The following is a 19,323-nucleotide window of genomic DNA, read 5'->3' as shown; positions in this document are numbered from 1 at the left end:
AATCAAATTAACAAATAAGATATGTTTGCAGCGTGTGAATCTCAGTTACTTTTTTGGTTTGTTATTTAAAAAAAAATAAGGTTGAGCCTATATTTGCTGTTCTGGTTCTGTGGTTCTCACTTTCATTACTTCATATGTAAGTCTCTATTTCCATGTATCATTTATCATTTGAATGATGCTTTAATGTCTTATGTTAGCATACTTTAATTTATTCAGCCATTCCCCAATTATTGGATATATAATTTGTTTTCAGTATTTTGATCTGCAATTCTTTTATATTTCCAGCTTTTACTTTGAAACAAGCAGTAATAGCAAGCTCAGATAAATACTAACTAAAATGTCATGATTTTCAGAAAGATTTAGTATGAAAATTATATTTCAATTTGCTGATTGTACTCTTGGATTTTAACTAAAATAATGTAAGATTCTTAGATGTGTTGGAATACCCATCTCTTGCCGAAGATTCAAGTAGAATATTTGCTGTTATGAGGTAGAAAGCTGTAAAGAAACTGTCTAGTAATTGGGGAATGACTGAACAAATTATGTTATGTGACATGATGTAATAATGCCATACTTATGAAGAATTCATGGAAACATGGGAATATACATGAACTGATGAGAAACAAGACAGCAGAACCAAGAGAAAATGTACAATGACTACAACAATGTAAATGAAGCCAACAAAACTCAGGACAAGGAGAATAGACAATATTGGTTCTAAGTTGGTTTTTTTTTTTTTAAATCTAAAAACACGCTGTTTTTGCCTGACAGTAAACTGCAAAAATGGAAAGTGACAAAATCATTTCATTAATTGATTTTGCTTAACTGTTTTTACAAAAAGATATATAGGAGAAATTATTTTGAAAGTGACAATAGTCTTACCAACAAAAATGGATTACAAAAATAGTGTTATTAGAATGAAGCTTATTTCAGTATCTTTCATCTTGTTTTCCTAAGAAAATCTTCCTAAGGACAGTAATGTATCAGAAACTGTTTTTACTTTGTCTTTAGTCTCATCTCTCTCTCGTTTCCATCTCTCTCTCTGTCTCTCTCTCTCACTCACACAAACACACACACACATGTCCTTGTTGCTACCTCTGTGATACAAATTTGCTTTGATAACGTGAATAGTCATCAGTGTTTATGCATATCAACCTACTATATTGTGTTTCAGTTGAATTCATTATATATATACTCAGTTCAGTATTTAAAAGTCATGTGCTATATTGGTTCCCCTTCATATTTTTGGGGTTCAGTGTTTGCATCAATTCTACATTCAAATGACTGGATACAGAAATTATTTAGCAAAGAAGTTGCAGGATTTCATTTGCTTAGTCTTTTAATAAATAATGGTGCCCTAGTTGGTAAATAACAAACAAAATTCAGACTGGGGTCTTCTGATTCTAATTCTATTGGCCCTTTTATTCCATACCACAGCGCTGCCTTCCTGAGCTAAAAATGATAAGTGGTGATGATAATTTATAAAATATGGGCTATGGAAATAATTTCTTCCCAACTCCGAAAAGTTAGTAGTTCAGCAATTGTTTTTCTCATTTTACAGATAAGGAAACTGAAGCCCAGAAAAGTTGTTACTTGTCTATAGTCAAATAAATAGCATGTTCTTTCCACTATACTATGCTGCCTCAGGGGTGGCTTCATTATAGCTTATCCACATAACCTCTGCTCAAAGCTCAGTCAATGTATAGTTTTCATTTAATTCATTGTTTCCAGCGGGGGGGGGGGGGGGTGAGGGAGGGTGTGGTTTCCCCTTGGAAAATAGCCAGGATGCCCTCCTCTTTATGTTTTGCTAGCCTGCTTATCATCCTTTCAGAACTTTAAGATTGTAGAAAACTGTTATATAAAGAATATCATGAGTAGTTCAACAGGTGTAGTCTTAGTTTGATAGTCCTTTTCATTCTCCTTGACCTCTCTGTGGCCTTTGACACAGTGGATCACTCTCTCCTTGATAGTCTCTTCTCTCTAGGTTTTCAGGATACCAGTCTCCCCTGATTTTCCTCCTACCTATCTTACTGCTCCTTTACTGTCTGCTTTGCTGCATCCTTCTTCAGATCATGCCCTCTAATCATAGATGTCCCTCAGACCTTTGTCCTGGGCCTTCTCTTTTCCCTTTATACTACTTCACTTCACTTATCAGCACCCATGGATTACCATCTCTATGCTGATGATTGTCAAATATATGCCCCAGTCTCTCTGCCAGTCTCCACTCTCACAATTCCAACTGCCTTTCTTTGCTAAAATTGTATCTTGTTCTAGTTCTCCTAACAATCCCCTCTTCAAGTCAATATAGTAAGTTTATAAGTAACCAGTATAAAGTGGAATAGCAGGATGGAAGATTGCAAAGGGGAAACTGGAAGCCACGTACAAACTGTCCCAAAGATCAAAGGAACATCATTTTACAAATTATATCATATATTAACCATACATCCTGGTAACATTTGCTAAATAAGGGGAGGCCATCTAAGCTTTGCTGTCAGGACCTTTTGGTTCTATGATATGTAAATCTCAGACAAATTACAGCCATCAGCAGTAAAGACCAGCAGATCCCCAAATGGTGCTGATCATTTTGAGATGATGTGGACATGTTAACTTTAAAGTTTTACTGACAACTTTGAAGTGATTAGGGTACGTTAGGTGGCACGGATAAGAATTAATATGTCCTCCACAAAAACCCAATTTAAAAAAAACCTCAAAAACAATGAGCAGGCAGGTTTCAGAGAAACCTGGAAGGATTTGAATTGTTACATGCTGAGTGAGATGAGCAGAACCAGGAGAACATTGTACACAGTATCAACAACATTGTGTGTTGATCAACTGTGATAGACTTGATTCTTCTCAGCAATACGGTGGTCCAAGATAGTTCCAAAGGACTCATGATGGAAAATGCTCTCCAAATCAGAAAAAAGAACTGTGGAATCAAGATGCAGATTGAACCATACTGTTTCTACTTTTGTCGTTTTTCTTTTTTGAGGTTTTTCCTTTTTGCTCTGATTCTTCCTTTGCAACATGACTAATGCAGAAATATGCTTAATGTGATTGTACATATATAATCTATATCTGATTCCATGCTGTCTTGGGGAGGGGGGCGGGAGAGGAGGGGGGAGAACAATTTGAAACTAGAAATCTTATGAAAAGAAATGTTGAAAACTATCTCTGCATGTAACTAAAAAATAATAAAATACTTTTATGATTTAAAAAAAAAAAAGACCTCAAACTCTTGACTACCCTCCTCTTCACCCCCAGCACTCTTCCATCTCCATCATGTCCATGATGTCAGTTTTTCCAGTTGTAATCCATGGTTACATAAATGATTGATTATCTGTGCCCATCCCCCTCCCCATCCTCTTCCCTGTTACCTGCCTTCCTTTACTCTCATCCCCATGATGTTTGCTTCTGTACCACCATCCCCTCTTTCACCATTTATCTCTGTGTTTTCTATGCCATTTTTCCCTGTGAAGTGTGATTGCAGCTTCACTCTCCGCTGCCATCAGCACCCACATAAACAGCACGCCTGCCCCATTTCATAATTTCACAGCTTGTCAGTTCACTTTTAGACGTCTTGAATTGGATGTCCAGCAGACATCTTAAACTCGGTGTGTACAAAACGTAACTCGCTATCTTTCCCAAAAACCCTTTCCGTCCTTCCTATCTTTTCTATTACTGTAAGAGGCAGAACCGTTCTCCCAGGCCCTCAGGCCCGACCCTCATAGCCAAACTTTTGCCAACACTTGTCAATTTTGCCTTTCTCAAATATTCCCTCTTTCCTCCTCTGATCCCGCCAACACCCTAGTGCAGGCAAGAGCCTGGATGATTGGAATAGCCTGCCGGTGAGTCTGCTGTCTCAAGTCTCTCCCCCACTTCAGTCCATCTTCCTTTCAACCATTAAAGTGATTTTCATAAAGCACCGGTCCCAGCATGTCACCCCACTACACAATAAACTCCATTGGCTTCCTTTTACCTCCAGGAGCAAATACAAAATGCTCAGTTTGGCATCCAAAGCCCTTCATAACCTAGCTCCTTCCTATCTTTCCATTCTTCTTATACCTTACTCTCTGACATGTACTCTTTGATCCAGTGATACTGGCATCCTGACTGCTCCACAAACAAGACATTTCCCATCTCTACTCCAAGCAGTTTCTCTTGTTGTCCCCCATGCCTGGATTGCTCTCCCTCCTCCACCACAACAGCTGACCTCCCTGGCCTCTTTTAAGTCTCAACTAAAATCTCATCTTCTACTGGAAGCCTTCCCCAACTCCTCTTAATTCAAGTACTTTCCCCCTATTAATTATTTCCTATTCATCTTACATATAGCTTGCTATGTTTATATTTACGTGTTGTTTCCCCCATTAGATTGTAAGCTATCTGAGGGCAGAGATTGTCCTTTGCCTCTTTTTGTATCCCCAAAACTTAACACAGTGCCTGGCATATAATAAGCACTTCATAAATGTTGATTGATTGATTGATTGATTGATTGACATTGTTATGCTAAAATATATCATGATGGGGAATAGAACTGGGAAATATTACTTGTCCTCCTGAGAAAACTTTTATGTAAAGATTCTTTCTAGCATCCTATTTGCTACCTGCTTTTTCTGCCAAAAAGGCCTGGTTCTACCATGAGGTTGGGCCTCAGATACTAGACCTAGATAGAGGCATATTGGGACCTCAGGAAAAGACCTAGCATTACCCCCTAATCAGGGTCTCAGACAGAAGATCTGGGAAAACCTAGTGCATTTTGCTAGTGCATTGGGTATCTCTTTTTTCCTAACATCTTGCATAACTACTGAATAATTACTGAAATGGTGCCATATATAAATTCCAGACCATTCCCTAGGAACCCAGACCTTCAGATTAAACTCCCTGCCACCACCATTCCTTTCATTATTGTAGATGGAACCCTATACCACCACCCTCCATTATTATAAAAAGTAGAGACCCCAATTAAGTGGTACCTATTGATCAGATTTATTTCTTTGATTACCCTATTAACTGTGATTTAGAGTACCTATAACCCTGGTTCAAGTGTCTTCTCTGCTACTTTTTTTCCATAATCTTGTCATATCATTCACCTTTACTCTGTCCTACCTTTCCTTGTGCTAGAATCTTGTCTCAGTTATTAATGAAAATCCCTTTATACTTGATCTCTTCTTTGCACATTTCATATTGTGCTCATGGAAACTATTCTCCAGAAGATAGTGCAGTCCTGACACCCTTTTTCAGTGCTGATTGCAGCTTTTCTTGTGTCCCCTGACCCAGTGGGCCAAGTGGAAGAATTGGAATACTTTTTACTTCCCACTACTATTTCCAGAGCCTTCTGCTATCACTATTACTCAACAGCATCTCTTCCTCTGGGGTTCATTTTATCCTTGTATATAATCTTTTATGTTATAGAGGAGATTTCTTTATATATGGGTTGCACTAGATAGCTACTGTGGTCCCCTCCAATAGTCACCCCTTTCAATCTCCTCATTATTGTTGAGGGTACCACTATCCTTCTGATTACCCAGGCTCACAAGTTTAGTATCATTCTTGGTTCTTCACTCACATTCACCCCACACATCCATTCTCAGATTTCATCATCTCAACCTTCACAACATCTCTTTACTCACACAGCCATTAAATACTCTAGTACTGTCCTTCATCATCTTTCCACTGGTATCCCTAATCTAACCCATCCTCTATCCAACTGCCAAAGTGATTTTCCTGAAGTGCAAAGTGATATCCCCTTGCCTGTAAGATAAAATGAAGATTGGGCCAGCTAGGTGGCACAGTGGATAAAGCACCGGCCCTGGATTCAGGAGGACCTGAGTTCAAATCTGGCCTCAGACACTTGACACTTACTAGCTGTGTGACCCTGGGCAAGTCACTTAACCCTCATTGCCCTGCATTAAAAAAAAAGATAAAATGAAGATTCATTAGCCTGATGTTAAAGGGTCTCTATATATCATCTCTCCTATTAAATAAATTCCAGTGGCTTCCTATTATATGATTAAGTACAAGGTGTCCCAAAACTCTGAGTGGAGTTTTAAGCCATAACTTAAAAGATACCTTATATAAAGTTCTCTTCACATTTAAAGTTCTTTGAAACCTGGCCCTTTCTAACCTGTCCAGTCTTCTTACATTTTACTCCCCTTCAAACCCTCATGCCCTCAGTCACCTCTGCTTTCACACACATGCATACACACACACATGACCGTCAGTGATACTTTGAATCCTTGGAAGCTGATTATATTTTTAAGTGTAGAGAGAGAACAGAAGAAGGTTCAGTACAGAGCCTTGGGGAACACCCATGGCAAGGGAATGAATGATGTTCTTACCAGAGTCACATTGCGGGGGGAGGGGGGGGACATTGATAGCATCTCCCCATCCCCCCCAAAAAAGAGGTCCAGGAGGATGAAAGAAGGCTGTTTTGGATTTTAATAGTTAAGTCATATTAGAAAGAGTTGAGAAGCAATTAGGTGGTAAGGAAGCAAAGATAGCAAATATAGATAATTCATTCTAGGAATTTGACAGTCAGTCAGTTGAAGATTAAAGACTTCAGCATAGGGGCAGCTAGATGGCGCAGTGGTTAAAGCACCGGCCCTGGATTCAGGAGTACCTGAGTTCAAATCCGGCCTCAGACACTTGACACTTACTAGCTGTGTGACTCTGGGCAAGTCACTTAACCCCCATTGCCTAAAAAAAAAAAAAAAAAGACTTCAGCATGTTTTGGGGGGTAGGGGGAAGTTAATATATGAGTGTAGATTGAAGAGTAGAGAGAGAATGATCATTGGGGTCAAGCTCGTGGAAGAGATGGAAGGGTATGGGATCAAGGGACAGAGGTTGGTGTAAGCAAAAAGGGCCTAGTTTTCTTTGGAAATAGGTAAAGGAGGAGAGGCTAAGGGAAGGATTCTGATAAAGCATAGTAGAAGAGAGCACTCATAGTAGATTGGTACATTGACAGTAATTTTTATTTGTTTGTGGGCCTTACTAAAAACTACTACACGTGATGATGGGGGGGGGGTGTTTGTTTTGCTTTGTGTCTTACAGCCTCTCCCCATAGCACCCTAGTACCTTTCTCAAAAGACCTTCCCCATCTTAAATTGTTTCATATCAACTTGATGTCTTTGCCTGAAATTGGGCCTGAATGTAGACATGGCCTGGCATAGTAGAAATAACACTGGATAGCAGAGTTCGAGACTCATTGTTTTCTAGCTTTTTGATTTGGCAAGTAATTTCAAATCTTTACCTTGTCATGAGTATAATCCATCACAGAGTTGTTGTGAGGATCAAAACAGATGTATGTAAAGGGCTTTGTTGTTACAAAATCTTCTTATAAACATGAGTTTTTACTTTTTAACATTTCTCCTACACATCTTACTTTCAGTTACTCCAGTTGGCAGTGCTCTTATGGTTGTTCTTCATTTGGGCTTATTGAAGTAGACTTTAGTGCTGACAACTGACTTCTAGATTTCTAGGATTGCATTTTTGAAGAACTGATCTCACCATTTGACCTGCAAGACACTTATAAAATTCTATGAAACTGTTCTGTCTCTTGGGTCTTTTGGCCTTTTGAGAAGTTTGGGCACCATCCTGCGTTAGGCCTTGACTTTGGTCCACAGCTCTATGTTGTATTGGTCCTGCTCTCTTCTAGCATCACCTAATTTATGTGGGTCTTCTTGACTAGGTTTTCTTTTTCCTTATCAGTTGGTCAGTCATTAAACTGTGTCCTGCTGCAGAAACAGAACTGAGTAGGTACTTAGGTACTCATGTTTTAATTGATCCTGAAAATCATTGACTGTTTAATGCTTTTCCTTGCTCTTTTGGCTTACTGTTGTTCCATTTTACTGCAATGATCTTGCAAAACAATCTACTTCTTTGCATATTTACTTCTAGAACAAAACCTACAGAATAATTTACTCAGTTCTAGGATGAACACAACTGAAGTATCAACCAAAGTGATTAAAAGGAGCTAGAGGAAAATCTCACAATTTAGCTCTTATCAGTGCAACTTACATTTTCTAAAACTGTTGACCAGAGATCTCTGATAAAGTCATATTGCACTGCTTCATTGTGGTATGGAGATAAGTTTGAATTCAGACACAGCAGCCCATAAGTCTATTATGATATAGAAAGGTTACAATTTGTGTCTTAGGTAGGGGGCAGGGGGGAGGAGGGGGCGCCATTCTCATACATATTAAATCATGAGTTTATGAAAAGTTTTGACCAGTACATGAAAACATTTTCTGAATTAATTCAAACCACTTAAATTCCTAGTTATATTTGTACTTCATAGTGTTTTTAACTTTTTCAAAGGTACTTTCATAAAACTATATTTCTTTTTAATCTTTATGTTCCTAGCCTATTGAGCTTTTTCTCCAAGGATTAGAAATATTCTAACAGTAGAGTCTGGAGCACTTAATTGTTCCTTCACATATATAAAGACTGAGCCTGTTTATCCACTCCTGCATTGGTGGTAAAAAGATCAGACAGTAAAATTGTATCTTTGTCCTGACTAACCATATGATAATGGCATAGTCTGGGGCAAATAAAACTAGATCATCTAGGTCACTTTTCATATTAGATTGTAGACTAAAAGCAGATCTCTAGATTCATTCATTCAACAAGCCTAAGTGTAATAAGAGTATAAATCATGTGTCTCAAGCATATTAATCATGAACAAAAGATAATGAAATCCAGATACTGAAAATCATTGTCTTTAGGTTTAATTAGAAGAGAGCTCAGAGAATTCATACAATACCCTTTTTATTTAAAAAAATAAACCAACAAAAAAAACCTTAATTGCAGTAATGTGCTGTTTTCTCTTCTTCCCAGTTAAAATGTGCACAATATTGGCCACAAAAAGAAGAAAAGGAAATGATCTTCGAAGACACAAATTTGAAATTAACATTGATTTCTGAAGATATAAAATCATATTATACAGTACGCCAGTTAGAATTGGAAAACCTTACAGTGAGTATGAAATACACTTAAGTACTTACTTAATGAGCTTTTATTAAGCCCCTGCTAATTGTTAGGCCCTGTGCTAGGTGCTGGGAATACAAGGGCAAAAGTGGGACAGTCCTTGCCCTCAGGAATCTTATATTCTATCAGCAGAGATAAGATATGCAAATATTGGTATGTATGAAATATATACAAAACAAATACAAAGTAATTTTGAGGATGAAGGCACCAGCAGCTGAAAGGATCAGTCGTCAGGCATTTATTAAGTGTTTACTATATGCCAAGTGCTGGTTAGACACAAATACGGAGAATTCAAAGAAAGACAAAAACATGGTCCCTGCCCCCAAGGCTCTCACATTTTAATAAGGGAGACAACATGCAAATAACATATATGATATATACAGCAGAAATGGGAGGTAATCTCAGAGGGAGGCATAAGCAGTAGGGGGACCAAGCTGGGCTTCCAGAAAGTGGGATTTGAACTGAGTCCTACAGGAAGCCAAGAGCTAGAGTTGAGGAAGGAGAGCATTGGGGGAATGGGGGGGTGAGGTGACATCAGTGAAAAGGCATAGAGTTGAGATTGAGTGTCTTGTGCAAAGAACAGTAAAGAGGCCAGTGTGACCGGGCACATGACATCATCACAATACATGGCCAGGGATGGGTGGGGTATGTAGGATAAGACTGGAATGGTAGGAAGGTGATAAAGGACTTTTAAGTGCCAAGTGGGGCATTTTATATTTGATTATAGATATGGATGTAATAAGGAGCTGTTGGAGTTCATTAAGTAATGGGGTGACATGGTCAGGCCTGTTTGGTTTAGAAGATCACTTTGGCACTCAAGTGTAGGATAGATTAGAAGTTAGAAATCAGGAGATTTTCCAATAGATTGGATATGGGGATTGAATGGAAGTGAAGAGTAAAAGATGAAATGGAAGTTGCAAGCCTGGGTGACTAGAAAGATAGTGGTACCCTCACTAACAATAGGGAAGTTGAGAAGAGGGAAAGAGTTTTGATGGGAAAGATAATGAATCCTGTTTGGTTGTGTTGAATTTGAAGAATTTGAAGAAATCCAATTTGAGATGTCCAGAAGGCACTTGGTCATGCAAGACTCCAGCTCAGGAGAGAGATTAGAGTTAAATGCATGTGCATGGGGGTGGCACTCCTCCCCCCTCAAATCTGAATATCATCATTTGCATAGAGATTATAATTGAACCCCTGAGAGCTAATGACCTCACCCATCAAGATACTATAGAACAGCAGTTCTTCATGTGTGCTCTGGGGATCCCTGAGATCCTTTTGGGAGGTTCATGAGCTCAAAACATTCCTGTATTTAGTTCTTTCCCAAATAAACTATAAGCTATTTAAGGGCATTCCATATTTCACTTATCTACATACTAAGGACCAACATGGTTATTGGAGCCTTATAGCCCAAGACTGATAATACTTGATCTCCAGACATTGTACCTGTGATCTTTAAGTCATGATCTATTCATTTGCATTAAACTAAATCATTTTTTATGTTAAAAATAAAAATTTGGGGTAAGGAGAAGAAATGAAGGAAAAATGAAGATAACGAAGATCTAAGCTAAAATGGTCAACTTCAGTTGCCTTGGGTCAAACTCTCAAGCTCCTATGTGTGCAAAATATCGTTGAAGTTGTGAAGTTGTTGTAAGGGGAACAAAGAGACTTTAAGATATTGTCGCTACCCTCAGATACCTTACAGTTTAGTTGGGAAGGTGAGTTCTAAATACAAGAAAAGTTAATGGTATAGGGGCAGCTAGGTGGTGCAGTGGATAGAGCACTGGCCCTGGATTCAGGAGGACCTGACTGGCCTCAGACACTTAACTCTTACTAGCTGTGTGACCCTGGGCAAGTCACTTAACCCCAATTGCCTCACCAAAAAAACAAACAAAAAGTTAATGGTATAGTAGTTAATAGCAGTGTGAAATCATGCTACAAGACAGCCTGGTATATTGGAAAGACCTTTGAATTTGGAGACAAGACCTAAGGATGGATCCCAGTTCCATTATTCACTGAGTAACCTTGGGCAAATCACTTAACATCTCAGCCTCCCCCTCCATAAAATGAGGGACTTGAACTGGAAAAGGTCTAAGGTTACTTCCAGTCTAAAGCTATGGCTCCAACCTCTACAATAAGTGTTGTGAGTTTAGTGTCGGATTTCGTCTGGGAAGATTATATGGAGAAGAAAGAGCTTGATTTGGACCTCAAAGGATGGTTAAAATTTGGACAAGTAAAGGAAAAGGAAGGAAGAATGTTGAGAAACATACTGTAATATACATCCAAGTTGGATGTCTTAAAGGCTTGTTTTTCTTCACATTATTAGTGTGTACGTTTTCTTGATTCTGCTCATTTTACTCTGTTTATAGAAGTTGAAGTGGCTTTCCCAGGGTCACTAAGCATATTAGCGGTAGGGACTACAACCTAGGTCATGTAACTTGAGTCTAGTTCTCCAAGTGTAAAAGGAAAAAAATGAGTAAATGAATTTTGTGCATCTTAAAGGAACATTTTTTTAGTTTACTTTGGTATTCCAGAGAACTGTCAAAGAGTTAATATTTCTTCTGAGAATTAAAGCTGGTCCTAAATTGGTATGTATAGGAATTTGTTTTGTATTTACCACTGTTCTATTGGAAAGACATTTTCTGTTCTAAGTATCTCTTTCTTTCTAAGTCATAGCCACAACTCACATTACTTGCCTCCAAACTGAATTTGACTTCTACATGCCATTTCACAGTTGCATGGTTAATAAAGGCCATCCCCTGTGCATGGTATGCATCCCTCCTTATCTGTACTTTCAGAATCCGTATTTTCCTTCAAGACTTAGTTCAGGTGTTATCTCCTCCATGTGGCCTTTCCTGATTCTCCCAGATGAAAATACCCATTCATTCCTTCATCAAATATTCTAAGAGCACTTTGTATGGACACCTTTGCCTTCTTTATTACCTACTTTGCATTGTATTTATCTGGGTACATATTGTATTCCATGCCCTGATTATGATAATACAAACAACAATAATAGCTACCATCTATAAAATGCTTTAAGGTTACAAAGCACTTCTCCTAAGACACAAACTTTTTTCTTTTTTTTTTTTTTTAAGGGAGGCAATTGGGGTTAAGTGACTTGCCCAGGGTCACACAGCTAGTAAGTGTTAAGTGTCTGAGGCTGGATTTGAACTCAGGTACTCCTGAATCCAGGGCTGGTGCTCTATCCACTGCGCCACCTAGCTGCCCCTAAACACAAACTCTTACAGGACCAGATTGTTTTCATTTTTATCTTGATATTCTCTAGCACCCAACATATAATAGTCCCTTAATAAATACTCATTGAATTGAATAGTGCTAAGAATTTAACATTTTCTTTTCCAGACACAAGAAACTAGAGAAATCCTACATTTTCATTATACCACATGGCCCGATTTTGGAGTCCCTGAATCTCCTGCTTCCTTCCTAAACTTTCTGTTTAAAGTTCGAGAATCAGGGTCCTTAAGCCCTGAATATGGACCTATTGTTGTACACTGCAGCGCTGGGATTGGAAGATCAGGAACATTTTGCCTGGCTGATACATGTCTCTTGCTGGTAAGAGGTCTTTTGCTCTTTCTATGTGAGAGTCTTAAATACTTGATTATTGGATACTCTTTCCAAGCACTTTTCTGTTTTGTCTGCTGTCTTCTTGTTGTTTTTTGATTTTGTATATTTTAATTTGGGCTTTATCTTCTTCAGAGTTAAAAGCACGTTTCTTAGACAGACACACCATATGTGGCACAGTGCCTTACACACTATAGGCATTTAACGAATGTTAAATTGAATTTGTAATTTTTCTTCCGAGAAATGGTTGTCTTAAGGTAGTGTGGTTTGGATTTTTGGGGTTTGTTTTTTTTTTAAGGACTCTTCCCTAGCCTTCACTTCTTACCCAAATGTATAAGTAGATTAGTATTGGTCCCCGTGTTCTCATATTTGTAATTTTTAAAAAATAGCTATGCTCAGATAATCAAGATTACTCATTTTCTCATTGTTTCTCTACCTACTTTTCTGTGATCTTTCTACTTTGACCCTGGGACACTCAGTTCATAAGCCATGGTTAAATTAATACTGCATACAGTAAATCATCTGAGAGTTTGTATTGGGCAGATCATTACTCCCATTTTGGCTTTCAGATGGACAAGAGGAAAGATCCTTCTTCTGTAGACATTAAGCAGGTGCTTCTGGAAATGCGGAAATACAGAATGGGGCTGATCCAGACAGCAGACCAACTGCGATTCTCTTATCTGGCTGTTATTGAAGGAGCCAAATATATTATGGGAGACTCTTCTGTTCAGGTAAACACCCTTTGATCTTTGGCAGAATTTTGAAGGACTATAAACCCTTTTCTCCATTCGTTGTTTGCCAGTAATACAGGGGAAACGTATTTATGTTGGCAAGAAGTGTTATTGCCGTAAAGCTTGAGAAGACTGAACATGACTTTAAAAGGAATATTTTAAGTAGTCAACTGAATGGACAAAAGGTACTTCTAGGGGAGCTCATGGGAAAGCATCGCAAATAGATCCACCCTTTGTACAAAAGAATCTGAAATACAAAGTTTCTCTAGGTGAGAAACCTTCATTTAAATAAGTCACATGGGAACTTTTGGCCAGGAGAAGAAAATTCCATTTCAAAAGATAAATTATATTTTCAATTTACCTGAGCAGTATTGTTTATGTAACCTTGAGAGAGGTTTATTTTTCATTACAAGTAAGCCAATTGAATATGACTTTTAATTACTGATTAAGGAACAATGGAAAGAACTCTCCAATGAGGATTTGGATCCACCTCCCGAGCATACTCCCCCACCCCCCAGACCACCAAAACGGATATTGGAACCACACAACGGAAAGTGCAAAGAATTCTTCCCCAACCACCAGTGGAGAATGAATGAGATGGAAGCTAAAGAACAAGATGGCCCTGTTATAGAAGAAAGCATAAATTCCTTAACTGTGCCACTGATCACAGAAAGGTAATTGCGGGAGGGGCCTCTGGGAAGGAGACATTTATGTTAAGAACCACAGAAGTGAGGGTTGGAGCAAGTTTGTCTTCAATCTGGCAAGGTGTGCAGAAAGAATGTCAGCTCAAATGGAGCCATTCACATTAGGCCCAGCTTTATACTTGCTTGAAGCTGAATTCCTAGCATCAATTCTGTAGACATTCTTTCTAACTGAAAACAGTGATTTTTTTTAGTGGACTTGAAGTCAGAGCCCGGGAATCATATCCTAGTTTTGCCAGTTACTCCCTGTGTGCTCTTTCCCTCTCTGGGTCTCTAATTCCTTTGTCTGTAAAATAACAGGTTTGGCCTGGTTGGTCTCTAGGTCCTCTTACAGCTTTAAATATGTTGGAAGCTTTGAGTGTAATTGTAGAGCACCACTTTCAGGTTTTTCTCATCAATAAATGAAATAGTGCTGTTGGTTATAGGTTTCTCATTAGTTTCACTTCACCAAAAGGTTGACTTTCATTTGACACTTTAGAAACCTTGAAATGTTTAACACTTTATAAGAATGCTGGGTGTGAGTTGCACATAATCAAGGCATTCATACACAATTACATAGTCAAGCTTTATTAATCCTCTATTCATCCTAATATTACAGACTTCCACAAATCTCTATTAGAACTGACTTAGAGATTCCTAAAATTCATGACAGATAGGATACCAGAATGACATCGCAGGAAGATAATAGAAAAAAACATTGGATTTGGGGACCAGCTATGTGACCTTAGGCAAGTGTCTTCTGGGCCTCAGTTTCCCAAATGACGGATTTAGATGAAATCATTCCTTCCCCTTCGGTTTCTGAAACTTTTAAGATTCTTCTGAAACATATACTTGACCCCTTTGGACCTTAGGAGAACGCATTTGGTAACCATAGTTATGAGGTATCAGTATCACCATAATGTTACTACTAATGATGCCCTTGGATATAGGTAAAAAGCATTTGGTCAAGGAACAAAGAATCATTGCTATTCTAGATATTTACCTATTGATACCATAGTTATAATCAGTTCTGCTTCTGAATTTCTCTCCACTAGTAAAGACACTGGAGTTAGAAGAAGAACTGTTAGTGAACATCAGAATGCCACATCTACCAAAGAAGAGCCATCCCCAGAAGATGATGAAGACAGTGTGGCGACCACCTGGAAGCCCTTTCTAGTCAATATCTGTATGTTCACTGTCCTCACAGCTGGAGCTTACCTCTGTTACAGGGTATGTTTTCATTGATGGACCTGCCAGCAAGATGAGAGTGTACAGAAAAAACCATCAGTTGGAGTTCTCTGAAATTAACTGAGTCATGTCTCAGAAGAAACAAATCTAAGGTTAAAAGTCTGGAACTTTGGTAGGGCTAAAAGAGAAAATTAATTGATGCACTAGGGTTTAAATAAGCCCTGTGGTCCCAAGAATAAAATAGTTGAATCTCAGGGCCTTAAAATTTTCAGGACTAAGCAGAGAATATGCCAAATAAGTCTCTCCTATTTTTGTTTCTTTGTTCATTTTGTTTTTGAAAAGAATGATAGAATTACAACACATTGTTGTTTTTAACCTTTTTGAAAGCCAGTTCTTTGTTTTTGTTCTATTTCTGAAAAAGACTCAGCAAAAGTAAAACTTGCTTGTACTCTCCAAGTGTTGTAACCAAATCTGCAATTTCTATTTGATTTCCCAGAAGAACCCTAATCTTTTTAGGAATGTCATTTGGTAAGGACAGGGAGGATGGGAGGAACCATGTTATACTCAGCTACACTTCATCTAGTGTTCAGACTGAGTGGTAGGCAGTGCCTACACTGGTCATCTGTTGAATCATTGCATTTATTCCCTTTTTACATGGTTTTTACGAAAAATGAAGAAGAAAAAAAAAAAGCCACAAACCCAGGTTCTGCATTTGCTCAGGGTATTCTTCACCCCTTTTCCCCCACCCCCAATTAGAAGTAGTTCATTTCTCAATTGGTACTGTTAAAGTCAACCCGCACATGCACCTGCCTGTGTTATACCCTCCCCTGCACGCTTGTTTACCTTTTTTCCCTTGCAGGGGTTCAGGGAGTGCAACTCAGACATGGCCACCAGCATTTTAAACCCCCCCGTTCATATTTAGGAAGACTCGGCCTATAAGTTGCAGTTTTCTTATCAGTACGCTTTGGGAGGTTGCTGCTGTTAAAATGAGGAGCAGAAACGCTCTCGGATTCCCATCCAACACCACAGACCGTCAGAAAACAGTTGAAGGAACGCAGAGCCCTATTCTGCAGCAGCCACCTGGAAAGTTTTCAGAGGTCGTCAGTGCCTGAGCGAGACACAAGCAGTTTGGCTCTGGCTTTGGGTTGCTCATCTTGGCTTTAGAAAACAGATTTCAGTGAGGGCTTTCTTTGGGCTCAGCTCTTTACTGTGAATGATGTCAGGGGGATCCGCGGCTTAGTGTATAAGTCTTGCATCTCCGCAGACACCTGGGTTCTGGGCTTGGTCCATTCGATGTTTGGTTTCATTCCACTTCCTGTCCTGCAGCAGCTCTGCCCAGATGGCAGTCTCTGCTTGTAGAACCAGCAGCAGAATGGCAGGAATTAAGGGTTAGTAGAGGCATGAGGTAGCAGTTTGCTCTCACTCATGCTCTTGGTCTTGTTGTTGTTGTTGTTGTTGTTGTTGTTCTGCCCTGGCCCTAGCCACCCCTCTCCCTTCCCCCTCCAGCCCCCCACCATGTACAGAGTCCAGTTTCTCAAGGAGAGTGAAAGAAAGTTCTATGTGGTGGTGCAGATAAGGGGAAGGGGCAAAGTAGAGTACTAATAGTTGCAGTAGCCAGTCCAAGACAGTAGATCTTGATCTGCAATGGTGCCACTAATTGGTGCTTTTTAATGCATCCTAGTCATACAAGCACTTAAACACCATTTTCAACCAACCTTTTATGGAGTATATTGTGTAATGAATCTTTTCACTCCATATTTATTTTTCCCCCAAAGGTATCCATAGCTCTAGCATTTTCTTAAACTAATAATGTGTTTAAAAAAAATTTTTTTTAATGTCAGCCTTGCATCAAGGGCTTATCGGAAGTACAATAATAAATCTTCAGGTAGTGCTGGGAATTTAAGACATACCTGATAGGCTGTGGAATCCATCCAGTACTTGAAAGGAGGAAGATTGTAAGCAAGTCATTATCAAGTAATATTGTGGTTTTCATTAAAAGAGATATTGGGATATGTTTATAGAACAATGGTATCATAATATATAATGAACATTTGTGTATTTAAGAGACAGTATGTGATTACTTTGTCCCGGTTATTTTCCCTATCATCTGGTAGAGTGTTGTTCTCAAGCAACATTTTCCCCATTTGTATTAGAATGCATGTAAGATCGTCTTGTGTCCTGATTAAATACCATGTGCTTGAAAGGTGAAAGAGCTTATATTTCTGCTTACTGATGTGCCCACACATACAGTCAAATTTATATTTGCATGATCTGATCGTTAAGTGGCTGTGGTTCACAAGGCTGTTGCTGAAAGTATCTTCATTCAGCAATAGAGTGATAGATATTTATCCAATAACAGATACTTGCCTAATTATTAGGCGTGACTTTCTATTCAGTTTTACTCAGTAACCCAGTTTATCATAATTTCCATCAACTGAGTAGCAACTATACTACAGACATTCCAAGTGTATGATAAGCCGTAATCACACCTCACCCACTAGTCATCTCAGGCAGTCTCCCTGCTGACCTTTGATGGTACCATTTACTGTTCCAAATTGAAAAACCTATCCTGGAGCAAACCATTATTTGGAATAAAGGCTACGTAAAGAATAAAATAGTTGATTCTTGCTGTGGAGCACTCCGGCAAATCAAATCACTTAATATAGGTGGCCTGTATACCATTAACTGCAGTATCTTTCCTGTTTGGAAGTATTAATTCTAGTCTTGGTGGGAACTCCTGACCCCACCCCCAAACACACATACACACAAAAAGAAAACCCTGTCAACCTTCCACAGTGATTCAATTATGCTTATAGCTCCTCCTATGAAGGAAATCCTAAGGTCTTCATGTTATGACTTTAATTTTTTTTAATGGGGGCCAGGGGGAGAGGGTAGGGGAGGTGGCTGCATCTATTCTGCTGGTCTTTGCCAGCAATTTCACATTTTGCCTTTGACTTGTTGGACACCATTGAGGATTTCTGCTGTAATGAGAACAGAGGACATTAGCCCTACAGAGCATTAGTGAGGTGTGTCTAAGGCTTATAATGCCAAACTGTAAGCATCTTTTTCTCAAGTCCTGTACATGTATGTAGTAGTTTGGGTGTATATACAGCAAGTAGAATTTCAAAATGGGTGTATTGGTTAACCGCCTATTCTTGGAAAATGGATGGCTATCCATCTTGTTAAATGTCTGTTAGAAAGTTAGTGAGCTGCTAATGCTATATGCCTTAAGCAAATATTTACTCATCAGGTCTTTCTTTTTTTACCAATGGCCATAGAATAAAACTGTTTTTACAAAAATAAAAATCAACAAAAAAGCAAAATGTTTTTGGTATAATACATTTTAATGTATCTCTCTGCCTCTGTGTGCATGCGTGTGTGTTGGGGGGAGGGAGACCGGGAGTGGTGAGTGTGTGCAAGATTCTACAATGACCTCACAGGTTTAAGTAAAATTGTACAGTTTTACAACTTCCCATGCAAATAAAAGATGGGTTCTCATTTTAGTTGCAACAATAAAACTTTTTTTTTAAAAGAATCTGCATTTGGGCTGCTTCACATTTCTTTGTTGAAGGAATTGCACCTTATTAATCTTCTCTGTTGAAGTGAAGCACATTCTTCTCTTTAAGCAAAGCTATGGTTATCTAAAGTCTATCTGCAAATGCCGAGGTGAGTTCAGTTGTTCTTTGAACTTTTTAAAGGGCTCTTTGGTAGGAATGTTTTTGGCTAGATGAGTTAGAAGCAAAAAGAACTTTTGAAATAATTTAGTTCATGCATTCATTTAATAAACAGAGATGAAGTGCCTACTATGTCCCAGGCCCTGTGCTAAGTGTGAGGCATCGTCTGGTCCCCTAATTTTTCGCAAAAGGAGACTTGATGTCTAAAACAGTTACGTGACTTGCCCAGTTTCCAAAGCAAATAGTATCAAGAGCCTGATTCAAACATCAACCTTCTGACTCTAAAATCCACTGCTCTTTCCCCTACACTATAGCAATAAATAATGTATGCATCCTCAATGTATCCTCAGTGTATGCAGTGTGCTAAAGGTCCAGTTGAAACAAGTAAAGCTCAAACTGTGTTAATTGCCTTAAAAGGAGAAGGTCAATCCCTTCCCCTCTGGGCATCAGTTTCCCTTATCTGTAAAATGAGGGCTTTGGACTAAG

The 19,323-nt window shown here is 38.8% G+C and overlaps 1 protein-coding gene across 1 annotated transcript in view; it reads left to right on the top strand.

Annotated features, from left to right (window-relative positions):
- PTPN1 (protein tyrosine phosphatase non-receptor type 1) overlaps window positions 1-18,698 on the top strand; it is an 86,262-nt gene extending 67,564 nt beyond the window's left edge. The window contains exons 5-9 of the mRNA XM_043984034.1: window positions 8,833-8,970; window positions 12,346-12,555; window positions 13,134-13,295; window positions 13,746-13,969; window positions 15,031-18,698. Coding sequence (XP_043839969.1) covers window positions 8,833-8,970; window positions 12,346-12,555; window positions 13,134-13,295; window positions 13,746-13,969; window positions 15,031-15,220 — 924 coding nt within the window. The 3' untranslated portion in view covers window positions 15,221-18,698. The remainder of the gene's footprint in view (window positions 1-8,832; window positions 8,971-12,345; window positions 12,556-13,133; window positions 13,296-13,745; window positions 13,970-15,030) is intronic.
- Window positions 18,699-19,323: the final 625 nt, after the last annotated feature.

This window comes from Dromiciops gliroides, chromosome 2 (assembly GCF_019393635.1).
Source record: "Dromiciops gliroides isolate mDroGli1 chromosome 2, mDroGli1.pri, whole genome shotgun sequence".
Classification (NCBI taxonomy): Eukaryota; Metazoa; Chordata; class Mammalia; order Microbiotheria; family Microbiotheriidae; genus Dromiciops; species Dromiciops gliroides.
The sequence above is the reverse complement of the archived record's forward strand: the minus strand, read 5'-3'. Positions and strand labels throughout refer to the sequence as shown.